This window comes from Nelusetta ayraudi, unplaced genomic scaffold (assembly GCF_046127955.1).
Source record: "Nelusetta ayraudi isolate G7.1 ecotype Tasmania unplaced genomic scaffold, CSIRO-AGI_Nayr_v1 ptg000011l, whole genome shotgun sequence".
Taxonomy (NCBI): Eukaryota; Metazoa; Chordata; class Actinopteri; order Tetraodontiformes; family Monacanthidae; genus Nelusetta; species Nelusetta ayraudi.
Genome location: NW_027466061.1, coordinates 9719706 through 9739927, shown reverse-complemented (window position 1 = coordinate 9739927; position 20222 = coordinate 9719706). Strand labels below are relative to the sequence as shown.

General features: G+C 43.0%; 1 protein-coding gene across 1 annotated transcript; it reads left to right on the top strand.

Moving 5' to 3' along the window:
* The first annotated feature begins 107 nt into the window (after positions 1-107).
* LOC142884798 (unconventional myosin-VIIb-like) lies at positions 108-17992 on the top strand. The gene is made up of 50 exons (XM_076020705.1): positions 108-231; positions 331-479; positions 653-682; positions 895-996; positions 1086-1238; positions 1936-2004; positions 2117-2232; positions 2768-2895; positions 2980-3122; positions 3294-3407; positions 3489-3639; positions 4530-4606; positions 4694-4813; positions 4914-5056; positions 5143-5353; positions 5437-5572; positions 5654-5820; positions 6343-6483; positions 7215-7373; positions 7508-7600; positions 7735-7829; positions 7921-7996; positions 8073-8153; positions 8837-8944; positions 9036-9371; positions 9449-9595; positions 9991-10059; positions 10154-10278; positions 10413-10539; positions 10742-10861; positions 10941-11114; positions 11204-11407; positions 11989-12153; positions 12235-12352; positions 12554-12683; positions 12772-12938; positions 13053-13234; positions 13516-13625; positions 13723-13865; positions 14512-14665; positions 14754-14909; positions 15116-15221; positions 15604-15717; positions 16384-16471; positions 16556-16662; positions 16766-16951; positions 17072-17188; positions 17278-17361; positions 17433-17552; positions 17649-17992. Exons 3-50 carry the CDS (start codon positions 671-673, stop codon positions 17739-17741), a joined length of 6237 nt encoding a protein of 2078 aa, XP_075876820.1. The 5' UTR covers positions 108-231; positions 331-479; positions 653-670; the 3' UTR covers positions 17742-17992.
* The last annotated feature ends 2230 nt before the right edge of the window (positions 17993-20222 follow it).

Sequence of the window (20222 nt, the reverse complement as noted above, 5' to 3'; positions counted from 1 at the left end):
TGTTGACCCTTTACCAGATTTCTGGCCCTTTTGTCATTGTAAATATTTTTATCAAGTATTGTCATCTTTACATCAGTGACACCCTGTGGGATGCACAGCAGTGTCTCCTTTAAACAACCAGGGTCTAAAGGCTACACATAAATTTATTACTCCATACACTGCCATCACGGTTGGTCAACAACAAAGCCATTTGACCAAGGCTCGATTTTGCTGTGGTTCTACAGCTGGATGGTTATTTTATTTTTCTTTCAGAAAGAGTTTTCACATTTAGAAAACAAAGAGACTTACTGGCACCTCAGCATGAGTGATCAGTTTTGTTTTTTCTTTCAGCAATGGTTCAAAGTCAAAGTGCCATAAAGTCATTGTGCCATTCCTTCCTCCTCCTGTATACACAAAAGGAATCGGGACAGTGACACAGGCGACAGCTCGACAGAGGGCTGGAAGAACCCAATTTAATGAGGATCAGTGTTTAAAGTGAGGTAAGACTCTTTTGTTGTGTTGTTTAAAATGTAAAATTTCAATTTCCATAAGTTTGCTGTATTTCACCACTGGCAAGGAGATGGTTGTTAAGACATGTGCAGCACAGCCTGTGGAAAACTGACGGTGATACAACAAACTGAGAGTTTTCATGTTTTTTGTTTTCATTGTAAAGGAAGACTGTGCTGTGGTGATGCTGGGAAGGGTAAGTCTGAAGAACTCTGGAAATCTGCCTGTCATAAAGCCTGCCTTGATCGTTCCGTTGCCTAGTTTGTGATTCAATGAATGGAAAAATCATAACCTGAGAAAAGGAAAACATACTAATGTCTCCCTCATAAAAGCTATATCCCAATCAAAGCTGTGAATGAATATCAATACATCTCTTATGATTGTTTTTCTTTCTGTTGAAATGAAAAGGGCGATTGGGTTTGGGTGGACTCCGATATCGGGGTTCCCATCGGAGCACAGGTCAAAGTCACCTCTTCTGGCCGGCGGCTACTGGTGGATGATGACGGGAAGGTAATTGCAGTACAAAAAAAAAATCAGAAGGCAGCACATCACATAGAGCAGTGTGGACAGGAACACAGAGGGAATCTCAATGTCTACAGGAGCAGCGTCTGTCTCCGGAGATGGCGGCGTCCCTCAGGGTCATGCACCCTACCTCAGTGGAGTGTGTGGACGACATGATCCAGCTGGGGGACCTGACCGAGGCCAGCCTCCTGCGCAACCTGCAGCTCAGACACCGACGGGAAATCATCTATGTAAGGAACCAGGCGTATCTGAAGGCCCATCATGTAGTATTTACACACACACACACACACACACACACACACACACACACACACACACACACACACACACTCACGCAACACCCACACACACACACACACACAGCTGTTGGCATGAAAGGGAACAGAAGCAACATATAAAAACATATAAATGGTTTTACTGTACAGTAATGAACCAAATCAGTTAGGTTTATTCTTTACTTATTGACCTAATTACTTCACTTAATTAAAGACTTATTACTTGATTATTTATTAAAAGTAATGAATTAAATTATTGTTTTTACATTTTTATTTGCTGATATGAGACATCTATATTTATAAAACCAACAGGCCCTGTAAAGGTGTGGCCATGTATCTAAAGTTGCCCAGAACATGGATCTGCTGAAGGTTTGGTGATGAGATGACTGAAACATAAGAAAAAGGGGATTAGATTGTCAAGGTTTTTTTTTCTTCTTCTTTTGTTTTGTTAGTATAGCAGGAGCTGCTATAACTCAGCTATAGTTTCTACAGTCACCCCAGTCAGTTTGCACTGTAACAACAGCAGCAAAACAAAGTTACCTTGTGTTTTTTCTTTTTTCCCCCCACAATTCTCAGTCACTGAGTTGGCTGGTCTCACGATTAAAACCGCAGAACTGCAGCTGTGAGCTGTTCTGACCTTCTCTAATTGCAGACATATATCGGCTCCGTGATGGTGGCAGTGAATCCATACCAAAGTTTTCCAATCTATTCAAGTGAGCAGGTGAGATGGGGGGCGGTCAATTTTGTTTTGAGAGCATCAAAACTGCCAATAACCAATGATGAGTTGTGTTATAGAGTTTGCCACAGTGTATTTTTCTGTACCCCCCACACAGGTGAATCTGTACCACGGTCGAAAGCTGGGCGACCTTCCGCCACACATCTTTGGTCTTGCTGAAGCCTGCTATGCCAACATGAAGAGCCACCTCCGCAACCACTGCTGCATCATCAGGTTAGTCAAGGGGAGAAAAACAGATTTTAAAGGTCTGTTACTGTCATGAAAAGCAAATTAGGTGGGGTTTTTGTTTTGTTTTTTGGTTGTTTCGTTTAATACAAAACCCATTCTCAGATCTTTGCTTTCCATAGATTCCACTATCAAAAAAAATCCTCTTTTAAACATCAGAAAACAGCATATTTAGCCTTCTGCTTACAGCATCCCACTTAAATGCTGGCTTTTAACCTCCTACTAAACCTGATGCTTTGTTTGACCATCCACATGTTTGGCCAGGGCTTGCTGTCCTCCAGATAATTTTGGGGAGGCATGAGAGCACCTTGTGACATCACAAAAGGACTAATTTTCAGAAGTGCGTGTTTTAGTGTGCACTTCCTGAAAAGTGCCTCAAGATATACAGTACAACCTTTGATAGAGCATTCAAACTGATCATTTCTGCCTGTCTGGCGTTTTTTTTTTTCACTATTATAAAATGAACTGTGAATGGTGAAATGTACAGAGAATAATTTGCATTTCTTCTCTTCTCCTTCTCCAGCGGGGAATCCGGGGCAGGCAAGACTGAGAGCACCAAGCTGATCCTCCAGTACCTGGCAGAGGTCAGCGGCGAGCTCTCCCAGCAGCAGGTCAAGCGACAGATACTTGAGTCTAACCCAATACTGGAAGGTATGACAAGCACATAAGTACATTTGGATCTCACGAGGGTCAGTAGCCACCGATCCAAGCTTCAGCTCCTCCTTCTTCTTCTAGCATTTGGAAACGCCAAAACCATCCGCAACGACAACTCCAGTCGCTTCGGGAAGTATTTGGAGATCTTCTTCAATCAGAGTGGGATGATCCAAGGCGCTCGGGTGGAGCAGTATCTCCTGGAGAAGTCTCGCGTCTGCTATCAGGTGACCCCCACCTCTAATTACCTCTCTGGGCAGATGTAATCTGTGCTAGAGCCTTACAACATGCTGTTATCTGCAGAAAAATGTGGACCGTGTGAAGTGTCACTGTGACATGATATTGCGACTTTTATGCAATGTTTCATAATTTCTTGTTAATTTATTCATTTGATCCAGGCCCAGGGGGAAAGAAACTACCACATATTTTACTGCATGCTCGCCGGAATAACAACAGAGGAGCGGGTGGTTCTGAGCCTCGGGAAAGCTGAGGAATACACTTTCCTTACCAAAGTACTGCAGTAATCATGCTACTTTCACTTCTGCATTATCAGTGATGCGAGATTGACACGTAGCTTCCCTCCGCTGCTGCAGGGTGGCTGCATCTCATGCGAGGGCAGGAACGACGCCAAAGACTATGGCTCTATCCGCTCGGCGATGCAACATTTCTTCTCAGAGCCTGAATGTCTGGACATCCTGAAGCTGCTGGCTGCCATATTGCACCTGGGGAACATCTCCTTCGAAGGTGATTAGAGATGCTGCTGTCACTGTGATGGTATAGTAAAAAAAAGGTCCAGTTTAATGGATGACAAGGCAAAAACAAGCAAATTAATCAAGTAAATATCCTCCACCTGTTGTGAAATTATAATTTGCTTGCAAATACAAAAGTCGCCTACTATGTGCAGCAGAAATGAAAGCTGCTTAACTGATTATTTCAGGCAAGGGTTTGTTCACATATTGAGCTTCGAAGTGAATCAGGGTTGCAGCAACTTATGTGAAGAATGACACAGGTGCAAAAGAGGGTAAAAGCCATAAAGGGTCTGTAAAGAGTCCTGTGCAAACACTGATAATCGGGCACCCACATGACCTTGAGGGCGACAGTGATATCGGCAATGCAGCAGTTGTCTCTGACGGCAACAAGATTAGAACAGCTGTGTTTTGATTTGTTCAAAAGTTTATTTACCAGCCGTGTCAAAACTGAGCGTATTTGGGCCTGTGCCTCATCTCAGAGAGCTCAGTATGAAGTTGGGCCCAGTTCAACTTAACAATAGTCTTCTGGAGACCAGACACCAACACAACTAGACACAATCCAACGTCACTCAGCCAGTCTGCCACACTGACCCATCATGAATATAAAATTAAAAGTCCTAATGTTCGGGCTTCATTTCCAATTTAAATGATTGGTTGCATCTCCCTGTTGTCGCTCTAAGGTTCGATGCATGTTGCTAATGTCACACGTCCTTTCACTTTAGTGGTTGTGGGTAGACAATAGAATAATCCTCATAACCTGGGTTGAATTGTCCCTTTATAATTCTACTCATGCACTCAAAACTGTAGCATTCAGTTAGAAAAACTCCAGACGTAAACACACTCAATGGTCAACTGGTTGTTTTTTGGGGGGTTTTTTGCCATCAGGCAACACAGAACACAACCTGGAGACCAGTGACGTCAGCAGGTCGGAGAACTTCCGCATCGCGGCCTCGCTGCTCGGGGTAAGCACTCTCCTCTGTGGCTTTTTGTCTCAGCGCTAAGTTGTTGTTGTTAGGTGTTTTGTTCATGCTTTGGTGTTTTCCCTACAGGTGCGCAAATCTCGACTGGCCGCCAGTCTGACCCATCGTTCCTTCCTGACTATCAGAGACAGTGTGATCAAGCCGCTCAGTGCTCAGCAGGCCTCCAGCAGCAGGGACGCCCTCGTCAAGGTAGCGCAGCCGACCTGCCGAGTGGGGAAGCTCAGCTATTCTTCAAACAAACCCCAGGTCACCTCCTGCATTCAGATCATTCTTGTGTGGGATGTTTCAGGCGATCTACAACAAGCTGTTTGTTTGGATCGTGGGGAAAATCAACAGCGTCATCTACAAATGTTTGACGGAAGGCGTCAAATCGCTCTTCTTGTCCATCGGCCTTCTGGATATCTTTGGCTTTGAGAACTTCAGCACAAACAGGTGCAAGCTTTTTGTTTCTACTTCCCCACACATCTGGCCCGCAGCTCTGTGAACGAACCCTTGCGCTTTGTCCCCCGTGTGTGCAGCTTTGAGCAACTGTGCATCAACTTTGCCAACGAGACGCTGCAGCAGTTCTTCGTCAGCCACGTCTTCAAGCTGGAGCAGGAGGAGTACCTGAAAGAGGATGTGCAGTGGAGGAACATGAAGTTCAGTGACAACCAGGACATCCTGGAGCTCCTGGCTGGGAAACCCTGCACCCTGCTGCCTCTCATCGATGAGGAAAGCCATTTTCCCAAGGTTGGTGCCGCACTGCTGCTTTGTGAGAAATGCACATCCTCGTTTCTTGGGCAAAGCTATATATTTTTTTTTTTGCCTCACAGGGGACAGATTCCACCCTACTGCAGAAAATGAATAAGCATCACAGCGGGAACAAGATCTATGTGGCCTCCAAACACCGGCTAGAAACGGTGTTTGGCATCCGGCACTTTGCAGGCGTGGTCTACTACGACTCCACGGGTACAAAAAGCAAAGTCCAGGTGAAGACGTCAGGCTGAAGGCGTTTGCGGTAAATTGATCTCTCTGCTGTTTCCCGACCAGGGTTCCTGGAAAAGAACAGAGACGCTGTCAGCCTCGACCTAATTCAGATGCTCGAGGTTTCCAAAAATCAGCTCCTTCATCAGATGTTTCACGGCGAGCCGATAGTCAACAGGCGGAACAGCAGCAACAACAAGAGGCTCACCCTGACACCCAAGAACTCTGTGCGGGTGCGGCAGACCTACTTTGTCAAAATATGGTTGATACCTCACAAATAAGATCAGAGCATCATTCTCATCTTCATTCATTATCGTTTCATTACCCCTAACAAAAAACAAACATTTTACTATTCAGATATGGCCTTCCTCAAATAAACTAACACACATTTGTTCACTAAAAATGTCCTGGCTACACCGTTACATTTCATCCTAAATTTCATTGATTGATTGATTGGTTGATTGGTTGATTGATTGACTGATTACCTTCTACGACCAACAATTATTGACCAACTGGTTTCAGGAGCAGTTTGGTGTTATAGGGACCTTTTAATGATGAAAAGGGTTGTCCTAAAGCGGGATTTCATTAAAGGTTATGAGAAAATCCTCTGGAAAAAAATCAAACTAGAAAAACAAAGTTTTGAAGGTTTTCATGGGCAAAGTATGAAAACCTTGTTAAAAAGTAATCCAAACTTTTTGAAACTCCATTTCTAACTACATGTGATGACTCCTGACTCTCCTCACTGGTCCATGTAGGTCCAGGGCGATGGTACCAAGCATGTGTCTACGCTCAGTGGCCAGTTCCGTCACTCTCTGGACTCCCTCATGAAGGCTCTGTCTGCCTGCCATCCTTTCTTCATCCGCTGCTTCAAACCAAACGGCAACAAGCAGCCAAAGGTACTAGTTTTGATATAATCTCATTTACTGACTGGAAAGTACTGACTAATAAAGCACATCATAAAAACATACCTTTCTTCTGGGTAATGTTTAGCCAACCACAGTGTGTCTGAAAAGTGTTGCTGCAGTGCTTTCACCCAGATATTCAGGTGGATACTTCCTCCTTGTCTCGTGACGACTGGTGGTCAAAGTCTTTATCTTGACATTAAAGCTCCCATTGCGTCAGTCACGGCCAGAACTGAGGGAAGTTTGTTTTTCCTGCTCCACTCTTTAGAAACTGTCAAAAGTGAACAGTTATTATATAAATAAGTCTGTTGTAATGTCAAAAAGGGCAATGATAGGTCTGCTAGGTGAGTTAGTGAGAACAACCCACCAGCCAGGCGTTGGCTCCACATTCTGACAGAGGGCTAACATGCTGCTTTTTGGAGTCTGGGGGGATAAATTGGATCAGTCATTAAGCGTTATATATCACATTTAAATTGATTTAATTGTGTCCTTTAGCGCCACCATAAGGTTGACATTTGCTGCATTTTTTTTTGCCCTTAAGTGAACAGTTACTTTTTTTGTCGATTTTAGACTTTAAGGATGACAAATTCAAATTGTATCTGGTCTTTATTATTTTTATTTATATGATCTAATAATCATATTGCAAGAAAAGCTGCAATAAAGGTGGCAGCTGCTCCTTTCGTCCATATGGACAAAGTTCTCATTCTCGCCGGAACTTCCTCCAGGTGTTCGACCGAGAGCTGTGCATGCGTCAGCTGAGATACTCCGGCATGATGGACACGATCCACATCCGGAAACAGGGATATCCGATTCGCCACACATTCAAAGAATTTCTGAGACGGTACAGGATTCTCCTCAACCCCAACGACTGCAACCCCAAAACTGTGAGTGTTACTAGTGGAGTCGTCAGGCTAGTTTTATATTTTTGGATTTATATTTATGGGATTATATTTTTTTATCATTGTCATTATCATGCACTTCTAAGAGCAATGAGTTGCTTTTGTTGTTGTACTGCCAGAGGTCGACAGCTTCATGTTGTAAAGCCATCTGCCAATCCGCTCTGTACGACAAGGGCGTGTGGAAAAGAGGGAAGACCAAGATTTTCCTGAAGGTAATGTAAACATTTAATTGCACAAGTTGTTTCACTGTTATGGAGGCAGAATGCTACTTCTAAAGAAAAAAAAACGTTATAACGGGCATCAGTATTGTGATGTAAATGAGAATAACTTCACTTTTTTATTCCAGGACGCCCACGACGCCATCCTGGAGCGATTGAGGGAGGAGAAGCTGCATGCAGTGGTTCTGGTGATCCAGAGGACCGTTAGGGTGTACAGAGACAGGTGGAGAACCCTGGCCCAAACAGGCTAACAACATGGGACGTGTTTATACAGAATTGCCCTTTATTTATTTCCCCGAACACTCTGCTTGCAGGAAAGCTTTTCTCAGGATGCGCAGGTCTGCCATGGTGCTGCAGAGGAACTGGAGGGCTCACAAGGAGAGACAGAAGGTTCTAAAAGAGCCTCTGCAAAACTCTCAGCTGTGTCATGCTTTCTGAGGGAACTCACCTCATCTCCTTTCTCTAGTTCAAACAGCTCCTGCACGCTCGGAAGCTGCAGAGGGAGGCCAAGAGGCGTCAGGCTGCAGCCGTCATCATCCAAAGACACGTACGTACTCAACACACAGTAAACAAAAAGCTGTAAGTGAGGTCAAATTAGACGTGGACATAAATGTGCAGCTTTAAAAATAAAAAAGTAAGAATTGTGTACTGGCATATATCATAACAATGATTTTATTACAATTTGAATAATGTTTATGTTGCGTATGCATTGTTATTGTAGCTGCCATTCTCATTATCAACACTATATAATAAATACAATAAATACAGTATGCTAGTTTAAAAATAAAGAAACATCTCTTTAATTATTACTGTATATTATGACTTTTTTTTCCAAATTAATATCTTTTTTATCAAAATAATTTTTTTTATAAATCACCTTTTTTTTCTTTTTGAAAAAATAAGTTTTAAATAATATATATATATTTTTACATTTTGCTTTGTCTGCTGATTGAACTCAAACACTTTGCAACTGCCTAGTCGTGCATTTTTTGACTTATAAGAATTTGGAACGATTCGACATTTTTTGGTCACATTGTTTCAATGCAGGTAAAACACAGGGAGGTGGTTGTGTAACCATGCTAAGGGCTGTGTAATGTAACGTTTCCCCTTTCTCCTGCCTGGAGGGAGTATTTACTATCCATCAAGCTTTTGTTTTTTATTTCTTGGACTCATTTATCGAGTTATGTTTATTGTCATCAATCTTTAGAGGCTCTTGTGTCTTTTCCGTAGGTGCGAGGCCACCAGGTCAGGAAGGACTGGAGGCAGCAGAGAGAGGCCGTCATACTGCTGCAGGCCTACACCAGGGGGATGTTGGTCCGAAGACAGATGAAAGTCAAAGTACAAAGAGCTAAAATATCAAAACTTATCAATTATATTTAAAACATATACAGTATATACATTTGGCATGAAAAACACATCCACTTTACAGTCTCCTCAGCCTCCTCTCAGCCCAGGGGAAGAGAATCAGGATCTGATCGCCTTGGATCTTCAGCAGCGGCTACTGGACATCGTGGAATCGCAGGAGGCTTTTGATCTGATGAGAGCAGTCAGGAGACAGGAGGAGGAGAAGCAGCGGCTGGAAGGCCTGTATGGCCACCAGCCGCGACAATACTCAACAGACGCCGAAGAGGACGACGATGGAAGTGCCGAGTTTTCATTCTACAAGTTCAGCATCCAGCACTTCCAGGGCTACATGTCACACAGGCACATCACTCAGAGACTCAGGCAGCCGCTCCTCAAGCACGACGACGAAGGCGACGCACTGGTGAGAGGACAGGGACCAATCAGAGACGCACTCTTCCGCCACAGGACCCCTCTCACTGTCCACCTCTCACATCGCAGGCGTGTCTGACTGTGTGGTGGATTATCCTGCGTTTCATGGAGGACATGCCGGAGCCAAAATGGTCCGCCAGTCCTCCATCGCCCATCTCTCGGAATATGCCTCACAGACGGGCCAGGAGGCTCAGCAACCTGATGGGACTGGACCAGGTACCAGTGTTCTGATTTGAGTCATTTCCTTGAGGTCCCATATTGTGCAAAACTGACTGTACTTACTTTTAATTATATTAAACTGACTCTGACAATAAGCAAAGTTTGTCTTCTGTCTTCTGATTGCTCCACTGTCAAAAGCAATCAGCCCTGGAAATCTGGTCTTTGTGATGTCACAAAGGGCAGTGTATTGGATGCGGTCATGACAAGCAAATATGTGAAAATCAGTGCAATATGCGACCTTCAACGGATGTTATCTGCTATTTCCTGTTATTTAAAACTAATACATGATGAACCCAAACTAAATATTTCACTTAACTTCAACATTTAATTGACCTTGTTGTCATGCCAACTGCTTTAGTGTGTTTTGAGTTAATATTTGTTGTTTTCTTCAGAAAAAAATAAGATTAAGAAAGCCAGTGTTTGCAGGCGGACACAAAAGTTCTTCCTCTAATGCTGATGAGGTGAGCGCCGTTGAAGCCGTCCTCTCTCTTCGCTCCTTTTGATTCATTGTGTGTGTGAGATGTGCACTCGTCACCATGTCCTCCGATCCAGCAGCCCGATGAGTTGACTGAGGACGAGGACGTCCTGATCGGCGAGGGTCCCACTCTGGATCGGCCGTTCTCGTCACTGGAAAAACTCCACATTATCGTCGGAGTCGCACTGTTGAGGCCAAACATAAGGTGAAGGAGTAAAACGAACCTATGATCTTGATCTTTAATTTAGTCATTATTTTGCACATGGCTGTACTGGTAATGGTGGTTCTTCTTCTTACCTGGTGTCTTCTGGTTGTTGCCACTGATCTTTTCTTTGGCAGGGATGAGATTTACTGCCAGATCTGTAAGCAGCTGGTGGAAAACAAGGGCACAAGGAGCCGCATGCAAGGCTGGATCCTCCTCTCCGTCTGTCTGGGCATCTTCCCTCCGACCGACCTCTTCATGAAGGTCAGTGCGCTGCAAGTCAACAGCAGCCTGTCCATTCTTACACACAGTGCAAATTACTGTTCAAGAGGAAAAAAAATAAAATTTTGACAAAAATGCTGTACTGATTCAGAATTATTTTTATTTGGAAAGCCTGTCCTTGTCCTTTTGGTACATTTTAAAATAATTATTTATTTACACACTTCATTCTTTTTATGTCTGGCAGTATTTGGAGGCTTTTGTGCAAAAAGGGCCTGATGGTTATGGAGACTATTGTGCTGAGCGCCTGCGCCGCTTAATGGCCAATGGAGAGAGAAAGGAAGTGCCTTGTTGCATAGAGCTGGAGGTAAAAGAGAGCACTGGGAGGCAAGCGCCATATATTCCCTGCAAATGCCCTGAGGTCTCTCTTTTTTCACCACTGACAGGCTGCAAAGTCCAGGAGGCCCATCGACGTGTCTGTGGCTCTGATGGACGGCCGCAGCCTCAGCCTGCCGCTGGACTCGGCCTCCACATCCGCTGAAGTCTGCCAGGCAGTGGCTGACAGGGTAAATCTTCAAGACACATTGGGATTCTCCCTCTTCATCACCTTCCAGGACAAGGTGAGGTCTTCCGTGCTCTTGCCAATGTTGCCTCAGTCCCAGCATCAGTTGGTCACTCTGGAGGTTCTTATCCGATATTCCGTTTCCAGACGTCGTCCCTGGGCAGCTGCAGCCGACATGTGATGGATGAAGTGTCTCAGTGCGAGCAGGAGAAGGACGCCCCCTGGAGGTTCTCCGTCCGCAAGGAGGTGTTCACGCCCTGGCACGACAGCTCAGTGGACCCTGTCAGTACGGAGCTCATCTACAGGCAGGTCATCAAGGGGATCAAGTCCGGGGAGTACACCTGTGACATGGTGAGGAGTGATTTCTGCAAACCTTTAAGCTCAGTCAGCAAATTGGTTGCCTGGTATCACCAAAACACCTAGCATTTCTCCACAATCCTCATTATTTCCACAGCTCTGTGTTATGATTACTGCTATGGTTAATTCCTACAGACTTTTGTCATTACTATCATTTGACGACATAGTGATGGTGATAGCTTTGCACTTTTTCAAACTAACATACATTCTAATGATATGGTAAGGAACAATATCGTCAAATCTGCAAAATTTTAAAAAGACCAAATGTAAAAAATTTATGTGGTCATATATAATAAAAACTGTTAATATTTTGAATTTGAAAAGCTTGAACGTGAATGACGTGAATGCAGTGAGTTGATAGCGGCAACCTGCAGCTCATCTATGCTGCCCTCTGGTGGCCAAAATATCCTGTAATACAGGCGTACAGAAAAAAAAACACAATGAATAATAATTATAAAAAGTTGCAGCTTGTTTTGATCTTATTCATTTTACAGGACAGCAACAGTTGTTTGTTTTAAGCCCAGAACAAAAATTTTAAATAAATAAATAACCACATGTGTTGCACCTTTCACAAGGATGAATACGTCCAGCTGGTTGCAACGCACTACTACATCCAGTTTGGTTCTGCAAACTACCAAGGCAACGTGCAGAAGGTGGTGGAAGAGTGCATCCCCATCCATCTCATTGAGCACAAGTCCATGTCAAAGTGGATCCAACTCATCAGCACAGCGCACCTGGAGGTATGGTGTTGCACGAAATCTGATTGTGGCACAAAAAATAATTGTCACCTTGGGAGTGATGATTACATCCTGGTCCTTCAGGGTCCTCACGTCAGCAGGAGCCATAGTCGCGAAAGTGCGAAAGAAGAAATAGTGGACAGCGCCTGTCGCAAATGGCCCCTTAACTTCTCCAGGTTCTATGAAGTAATTCAGAAGTCAGGTGTGTCAACGCAAAACAATATTTAATTCATGTGATCATATTTAAGTAGCAATGTGGATTAAAGATAAGCCTGAATCCTGGAAAACCTTCTATCTCTCTCAGTAAGAGCTGGAAATGTTTTCATATTCATAGAAAACACATCTAGCCTTTAAATCTGTGACTCTGCTCGATAATAAATTGATTTTCCTCACGTCTCACCAGGACCTCCTCTGGCCAGGATCAGGTTTTTTGTGGCTGTAAACTGCAGTAGCATCCTTTTCCTTGGGGAGGGGAGAGATGAGACACTCCTGGAGCTTCCCTACATCGAGATCAAGGACGTCAACATCGAAAGGCACTGATCTCCCCTCCCCCACCCAAACATTTAAACCACAATTTGAAGAGGCTCGATAATAACATGAAATGTGTGTTATCTTTATTAGCAAGAACCAGTTCACTGCACAGCCAGTGAGTTTGTCCACGGTCAGAGGAGATTTTGTTCTCCAGGGTGCAGAAACCGAAGACATGGGACGTCTCATAAAGGAATTCTGGGATGGGCTGAGACAGCGCTCGGTCTATGCTCTCATCCGGCAGGACACCAGCAAACCTGGTAGGCACCAGCACTGAAAGCTCGGGCTGAGACACGCAAGTTTACTTATTGCTAGTAATGCTATCCACCGCAAAAAAACATCATCAACAACTCTTGTCTTTTCCACTTCCTCAGGAGACACAGAGTTCCTGGATTGTAAACAAGGAGACCTGCTGCTGGTAGAGAAACACTACAGTTGGTCTGCTTCTAGTTACACATTCAGAGCAACCAATCAGAGGACCAGGAGCCGTGGTCTGGTTCTTAAGGAAGTCCTGCAGTTTCTGCCGACTCTCAGCAGGCCCTCGGAACAAACACTGGTAATTGTCCAGGAAAATGAAACTTATCATTACTCACAAAATATGGAAATAATGAAAAAAATTGTATTCGCATATATTTATTTGCATCAAATACGAAAAAAAACTACTCAAAAAATGTCTTAATAATAATTAGAAGCAAGGAAATATGTAATAATCATCAAAATCCATCAGTACCAAGCAGTACTCTGTGCACAGAGATGGACATTAAACATGTTCAGTTGTCAGGCTCTGTTTAAGTCTCATCTTGTGGTTTATGACAGCAACTGTCTCTAACCAATCAGGAACTACTCAGTTCAGGCCAGAAGAATCAGTCAGCGATGCGAAACTCCAGGCTGGGTGAGGAAATAATAATTCCTGTCAGCATCAAAGAGTTTGCAAGTGAGCACTTCAGGTAATGATGTCACCAGGTTGATGCCTTTGAAGTCCCATTCTGCGATAGTAGATGAAGCCTTGAAAAAATGTTTTGAAAAAAAAATGCCTATTCGCAGGGAAGGAACCAACGTCGGCCGCCAGGGAGCGTTCAGGTTGGAGAAGCTGTGGACTTTTTCCAAAGAGCCTCTCAAGCAGCCGCTGATGAAGACTCTGGTGCGCAACTCCAGCCTCAGCAGCTTGGCCTGCAATGCCTTCACAGATATCCTTCAGAAACACAGCCGGCTCAGCATACCTGCATATATAGCCATCACGATATTTAGAGAAACAAAGCAGGAACATTTAAAGGGATCTGTTGACATGAATTGCAATTGAAAATATTGATTGTTTTTTTCTTTTTAGTTTGAAAAAGTCAGTTAAAAAGTTTAATGAATGTTTTTGTTTTCCTTGTAGTAAGCGCTTACTGTATATGTATACAGTACATATACATATATATGTATATGTATATATACATACATATATACATATATACACATATACATATACATATATACATATACATATATATATATATGGAAATGGTTGTGTGTGTTTCTCCCCGAATCTGATGCTCCCCTTGAACCCCAGCAAGTGGTCTTCACCACGTCCACACTGCACAAATGCATCCACATTGCACAGTTGTTGCCATGTGATTGGCTGAGTAGCTATTTGTCTTCACAAGCAGTTTTAGTGATTAAGTGACCAATGAGTGTCTGTACTGTAGATAGATTTGACTGGTAGGCCATTAACATTGTTTGCAATATGCTTTCCTGCCATTGGATGGTGCTAATTCTTATGCACTTAAGTTTTTATCAAGAAACACTGATTTCTTGATGATGATCCTTTTTGTCTTTAACTCCACTGTTCACCTATCTTGAAGTACATGGGCGACTACCCCATCAAACAGGCTTGCCACTCTATAGAGCTGACTGACCAGATCTTCGGTCCTGCCACACAGCACTACGAACTGAGGGACGAGGTCTACTGCCAGATCATGAGGCAGATGACTAACAACCCTGTCCGGTAGGCTCGGGGTCCTTCTATTTCCAAAGAGTATTCACCCTAAATTTGTCCGGTCCCGGATGAATTCTTCCCCTCCTGCTTCTTCCAGCTTGAGCGTGGAGCGTGGGTGGCAGCTGATGTGGCTCTGCTCAGGCTTGTTCCCACCCAGCAGGAGCTTGATGACACACGCTTGGAGCTTCCTGAAGTCGCGGCCCCGAGATCCGCTGGCTGCGGGCTGCCTGCAGAGGATGGAGGAGATGCAGAGGTCAGACTCGGGAGCACATAAATGACGGGTCGCGTGCCGGTTGAGCTGGGCTTTGACGTCCTGTTCTGTTAGAATCAACAGAAGTTCTACACAATATGATTTTATTTATTGTACGTTGCCTGGAAATAACAAAAATGTCTGCTTCCATCCTGTGTGACAATGCTCATCTGCTGCATAATTGTATGACTGTTATTTTTTGTCATCAGTAAGGAGCACAGGAAGTTTCCTCCCCACCTGGTGGAGGTGGACGCCATCCAGCAGAACAGCACGCAGATCTTCCACAAAATCCACTACCCTAATAACATGGGCGATGTAAGACACTCTGTTGGTTCAGTCAGAGCCTTGTAGTCATGTTTCCAAAGTTTGCACAAATCCATCTGTTGGTGCTTTTGGATGAATCTGTATAAAACTTTTGAGTGAAAATGACTTGGGTTGACGTACTTGGCTATTTCCTGGCAAAGAGAATATTATTCCTGGAGTCACTACTGACTGGTGAAAAACGTCTTCTTTCTCTTATTTGTTTTATCCTTTTGACATATTTTTGATTTACTTTTTCCTCGTCTTACTTTGCCGCTAAACTGACTTTTTTGTTTTTTTTGTACACGCTTACCATTTTCATTCCAGACTGTAGCGGTTCGTAGCACACAGCTCTCAGTGGTAAATGCCTGGGCTCTTCTTCCAATGCTCTGTGCAGATTTTCAAGGTGACATCGACGACCACAACCACAGAGCTGTGCCGCAGCATCGCCTCCAAGCTCAGCCTCAGCTCAGCCGAGGGTTACGGACTGTATGTGAAAACGTCAAAGAAGGTGAAGTCAGATTATATTTAACAAACTTTTTCTCTGTTTAGTTGTGGGTTTTGGCTGTGTGACAGAAATGAATAATGCAAAATAAAACACAGACTATTTCCCACTGAAATTTCGGGCTTTGCTCTTGTTGAATCTTTTGAGTTTTCAGTTCGACGCGCCCAAGCGTGGTTGTGCAAAACAAAAACTCTGGCGGATGCGGCGATCCAATGCTCCGTTTGTTTATTTTTCCACTCAAAAAAAAAGGCACAGGTTGCTTCCAACACACTGATCGTCAAAGTAATCCAAAAATAGTCAAAAATCAGAAATCCAATAAAAATGCTTGACAGTGGTCTGAAACTGTTCGGCTGCGTTCGACTCAAGAGACCTGCCGGCCCCGTTAACCATCCTGATATAGTGCAGGTGCTGCAGTCACCTGCCTTTGGTGATGTGAGGGCGTGGCCCTTAGCACAACCGATGATAAGAAAATACAAAATAAATAAAACAATTACTGTTGAGTCCATAATTAACACATTAAGCCAAAGCACCAATAAATCAGAAATAAGGAAAGAAAATAAGTATTTTGGTTCCAACACAAAACATATTCCAATGGGGAAAAAAAGGAGTTTTGTTTTTTGTTTCTGTTTGCTGCCAATCACATCTAACACTCCAGCCTGTTCTATCACTCAGATGTCCAGCTTGGGTGACAAGGAGTATTTCTTTGACAGTATACGCAACGTGACAGAATCTCGGAGGAAGTCAAGGAGACTCAGGGAAGGTGAGGAAGACGTGGGGGAGGCAGCTTTGGTTCCGTGCACTTCAGAACTTCTCTATGTTTATCATTGAACTTCTGGCCTTGCAGGTAGCCAAGCCAACGTGGTCTACCTGGTGATGATGAAGAGGAAGCTCTGGTTCAATGTGACCCCTGGCAAAGATCTGGTGGCAGACTTGATGTTTCATTTCCCACAGGTACTGAAGAATACAGGCTCTTCAAATCGACAGGCTTCTCACTTTTTCTTAACAGATGTTTTTTTTATTTTTCATTTTTGCATCGGACATGCCTTTCAAACAGGAATTGTCCAAGTACCTGCGTGGTTACCACAACTGCACCAAACTGGACATGACGGACCTGGGCGGGCTGCTCTTCAGAGCTCTGGTGGATTCCGACAGGACGCGGTTCGACGAGGTCCCCAAACTACTGGGAGACCTGGTCCCTGCCGACCAAATCAAAATCATGACGACTCACGACTGGAAGACGGTAAAAGGAAGACAAAGACAAGATAAAGATGCAGAAAATACACCCCATTGGTTAAAGATTAACCATTTTTATTGTGCATTCTACAATTCTTTTTTTTTATGTTTTTCCGTCACCCTGCAGCACATCATCTACTCCTACAGCCAGCAGAGTGGATTCACAGTGCAGGAAGCCAAAACCACCTTCCTGGAAACCATTGCAACATGGCCAACTTTCGGCTGCACCTTCTTTGACGTGAAAGTGAGTCAGCAGGACAGAGACAAAACAAAAATAAATTCTTGAAACTGACTGCATGCCGCCAGTGACTCTGTCTGCATGCACCCTTGCAGCAAACATTCGAGCCCAGTTGGCCGAACCAAGTCTGGGTCGTCATCAACAAGCAAGGCGTCGGCGTCATGAACCCAAAGACAAAGGTACGATGGACAGCATCTACTTCTCACATTGACATCTTCAAATGGCTCATCACGGCTTTGTGACATTGCAGGACATGAAGGTCATGTATCCGTTCAGCCGCATCACAGAGTTCCACCACAAACGCCACTCCTTCCACATGAAGATCAGCACGGCGGCCAGAGGCAACAGCTTTGTCTTTGAGAGCTCGCACGTAAGTGGCTCGCCGTTCTCCTCGAAGCGCTAAAGAAACAGACACACGCTCTCATTCATCGCATGAAATCTGACTCCCATTTGCTTCCCCCTTCAGAGCAAAACAATGGAGGACCTTCTCAAATCGTACATCAGCATGTATGAGAAGCAGATACAGGCCTTCAAACCGAGGAATAGTGCCATTTTCTGAGACGACACTATAGACTGACGCACTGCGATATAAATGGAGGCACAATCAAAACCTGTCGCAGTTCATGTTTGTGAGCTCAGCTCACTAACAAACAAAGGCCTGATCTATTCTACAGTATATCGCTACACATCGATGTGAACGTAAATAGTTAATAATTTAATCAGGCACATTTTGTACTAAATGCTTTTCTGTTTTTTGTTGTTGTTTTTACCCTTAAAAAAAGTTGATCAAGCTCTTGTATTTCCTTAACGTCAAATTTATTTTGGTTTCTTCTTGTTTATTTTATAATCAGTAGCTGTTAAAATATAACAAAATTTAAAGATTGTATCTCAGCTGTGATGTAAATTGTTGACTGGTCACATCTAATATTTATGGTACCTATAATTTTTTTCTTTTCTTTTTTGTGACCCTGCAAAGAAAATAATTTTTGAAATAAAGTAATATATTCACCCTCCGAAATCAACCATGGCTCTATGTTGTAGAAGTAGCCTAGAAAAAGAACCTAATTCACTGACTTTGATCATGTTATAAGAACAGAATCAGTTCTGTGACAGACTTCGGATCCTGGTGAAAAGGATTATGTGAGGTCAACATGAAACACATTGAGCAACACACTGTGATATTAAAAGAGAAAAATGGGAGCGAGTCATTTCCTCAGCAGCCATCTGACATGTTGCAGCAAGAAGCACAAAGGCGACATTCACATGCTGGCCGAATTCCATTCAGCTGCATGAATCCCCAGGTTTGCAGGCTACTGGATGAGCTTCCAGCTGACATGACTTGCTGAAGCAGCTGAATCGAACATGCATATAATGGGACAACTCATCTCATCTTGGCTATATTTCTCTTTTTTTCCATTCAAGATTAATTAGTGTGTGAAGTCACAACTCCCGTCTTACACCACAAGCTGAGGACAGTTTTCCAAATGTCAGCCAACACTCCCCAGACATCTGATGCTCCTGGAATGTCCCATCGGCTGCCGTCTGTCACCTTTTCCCCATAACACAACTCCAGTATCACATGGAATTACATCACAAACTCCACATAGCCACGCGTGCGCGCGTGTGTGTGTGTGTGTGTGTGTGTGTGTGTGTGTGTGTGTGTGCACGCTGTAGTGTAACGGACTAGACCTCAGCTGCTTATACAATCCTCCTCATTGCCTGTCAAGACTATTGCTCTGTTACCATGGAAACCATGTGACCAAAAAATCAGGTTACTGCTGGCAGGTGCATATGAGGTGCAGTATGATTGTTTGTGTCTCACTCTGTGCCCCGATGCAGTCTGACTGCAGAGGAGCAGCGCCTGGCACACAGTCACAGCCTTTGCAAAGTCGCCAACATCGTATCCGCATTTCACGCAAAGCAAGCGGAAATAAATCAAAATTCAGTCTGAGAATATCTGAAGGTAAACAACGTCAAGAAACGCCACACCTTTTTTTCCCGCAAAAAATAAATTAATTCATTGTTTTCATTTAATTCAAAAACAGCTGTAAAATAAAATGTAGGTCAAACATCTGGATGGCAGAGTGATTGCGCATTTGTATGTCACCCTACAGGAAGGCAAAGGCATTTTGATGCACTGCACCAAATTTAGAACAAAAGGCCCTGTAACCCATACCACATCACTATCCTCTCACCTACAAACACCCCCGCCAAGCCCTTCCAAATGTGTACTCTAAGACAGCTAAAGGAGTCAAGACCACAGCTCTATATACATGCTCACTCTCCTGTGAACACGACCGCAGTGTGTGTTTCTCTGAAATGATACAAAACCTTGTGGCACAGCACTGTTTTACAGTACAGAGTACAGAGTACAGTGGCTTATTTCCGCACACAAGTACCACCACCAACATATACTGTACAAATGGAGTGCTGAGTAAGCCATCTAAATTGCAAATAGAATAAATTCAATTTCTCATTGTATTTCTTTGAATACTAACTATTTTCTTGTTAACTGCTTTTGATTCTTTTTAAAAACAGGCAAATTATTTATTAATTCTTTCTTTCTTTCTTTCTTTCTTTCTTTCTTTCTTTCTTTCTTTCTTTCTGTATGTATGTATGTATGTGATTGCAATTATTAAGCTAAATAGATACGTAATAAATCACTACTACACATTGATATTCTAGTGTTACTATCTATGTATATATGTATGTATATATATAATATATATATATATACATACATATATAATGTATGTATGTATAATATATGTATATACATACGTATATACAAATACACACACACACACATACAAATACACACACATACACACACACACGTATATATATATATATATATATATGTATATATATATATATATATATATATATATATATATATATGTATATATATATATATATATATATGTATATATATATATATATATATATATATATATATATATATATATATATATATATATATATATATATATATATATATATATATATATATATGTATATATTTACACATGGATTCGAA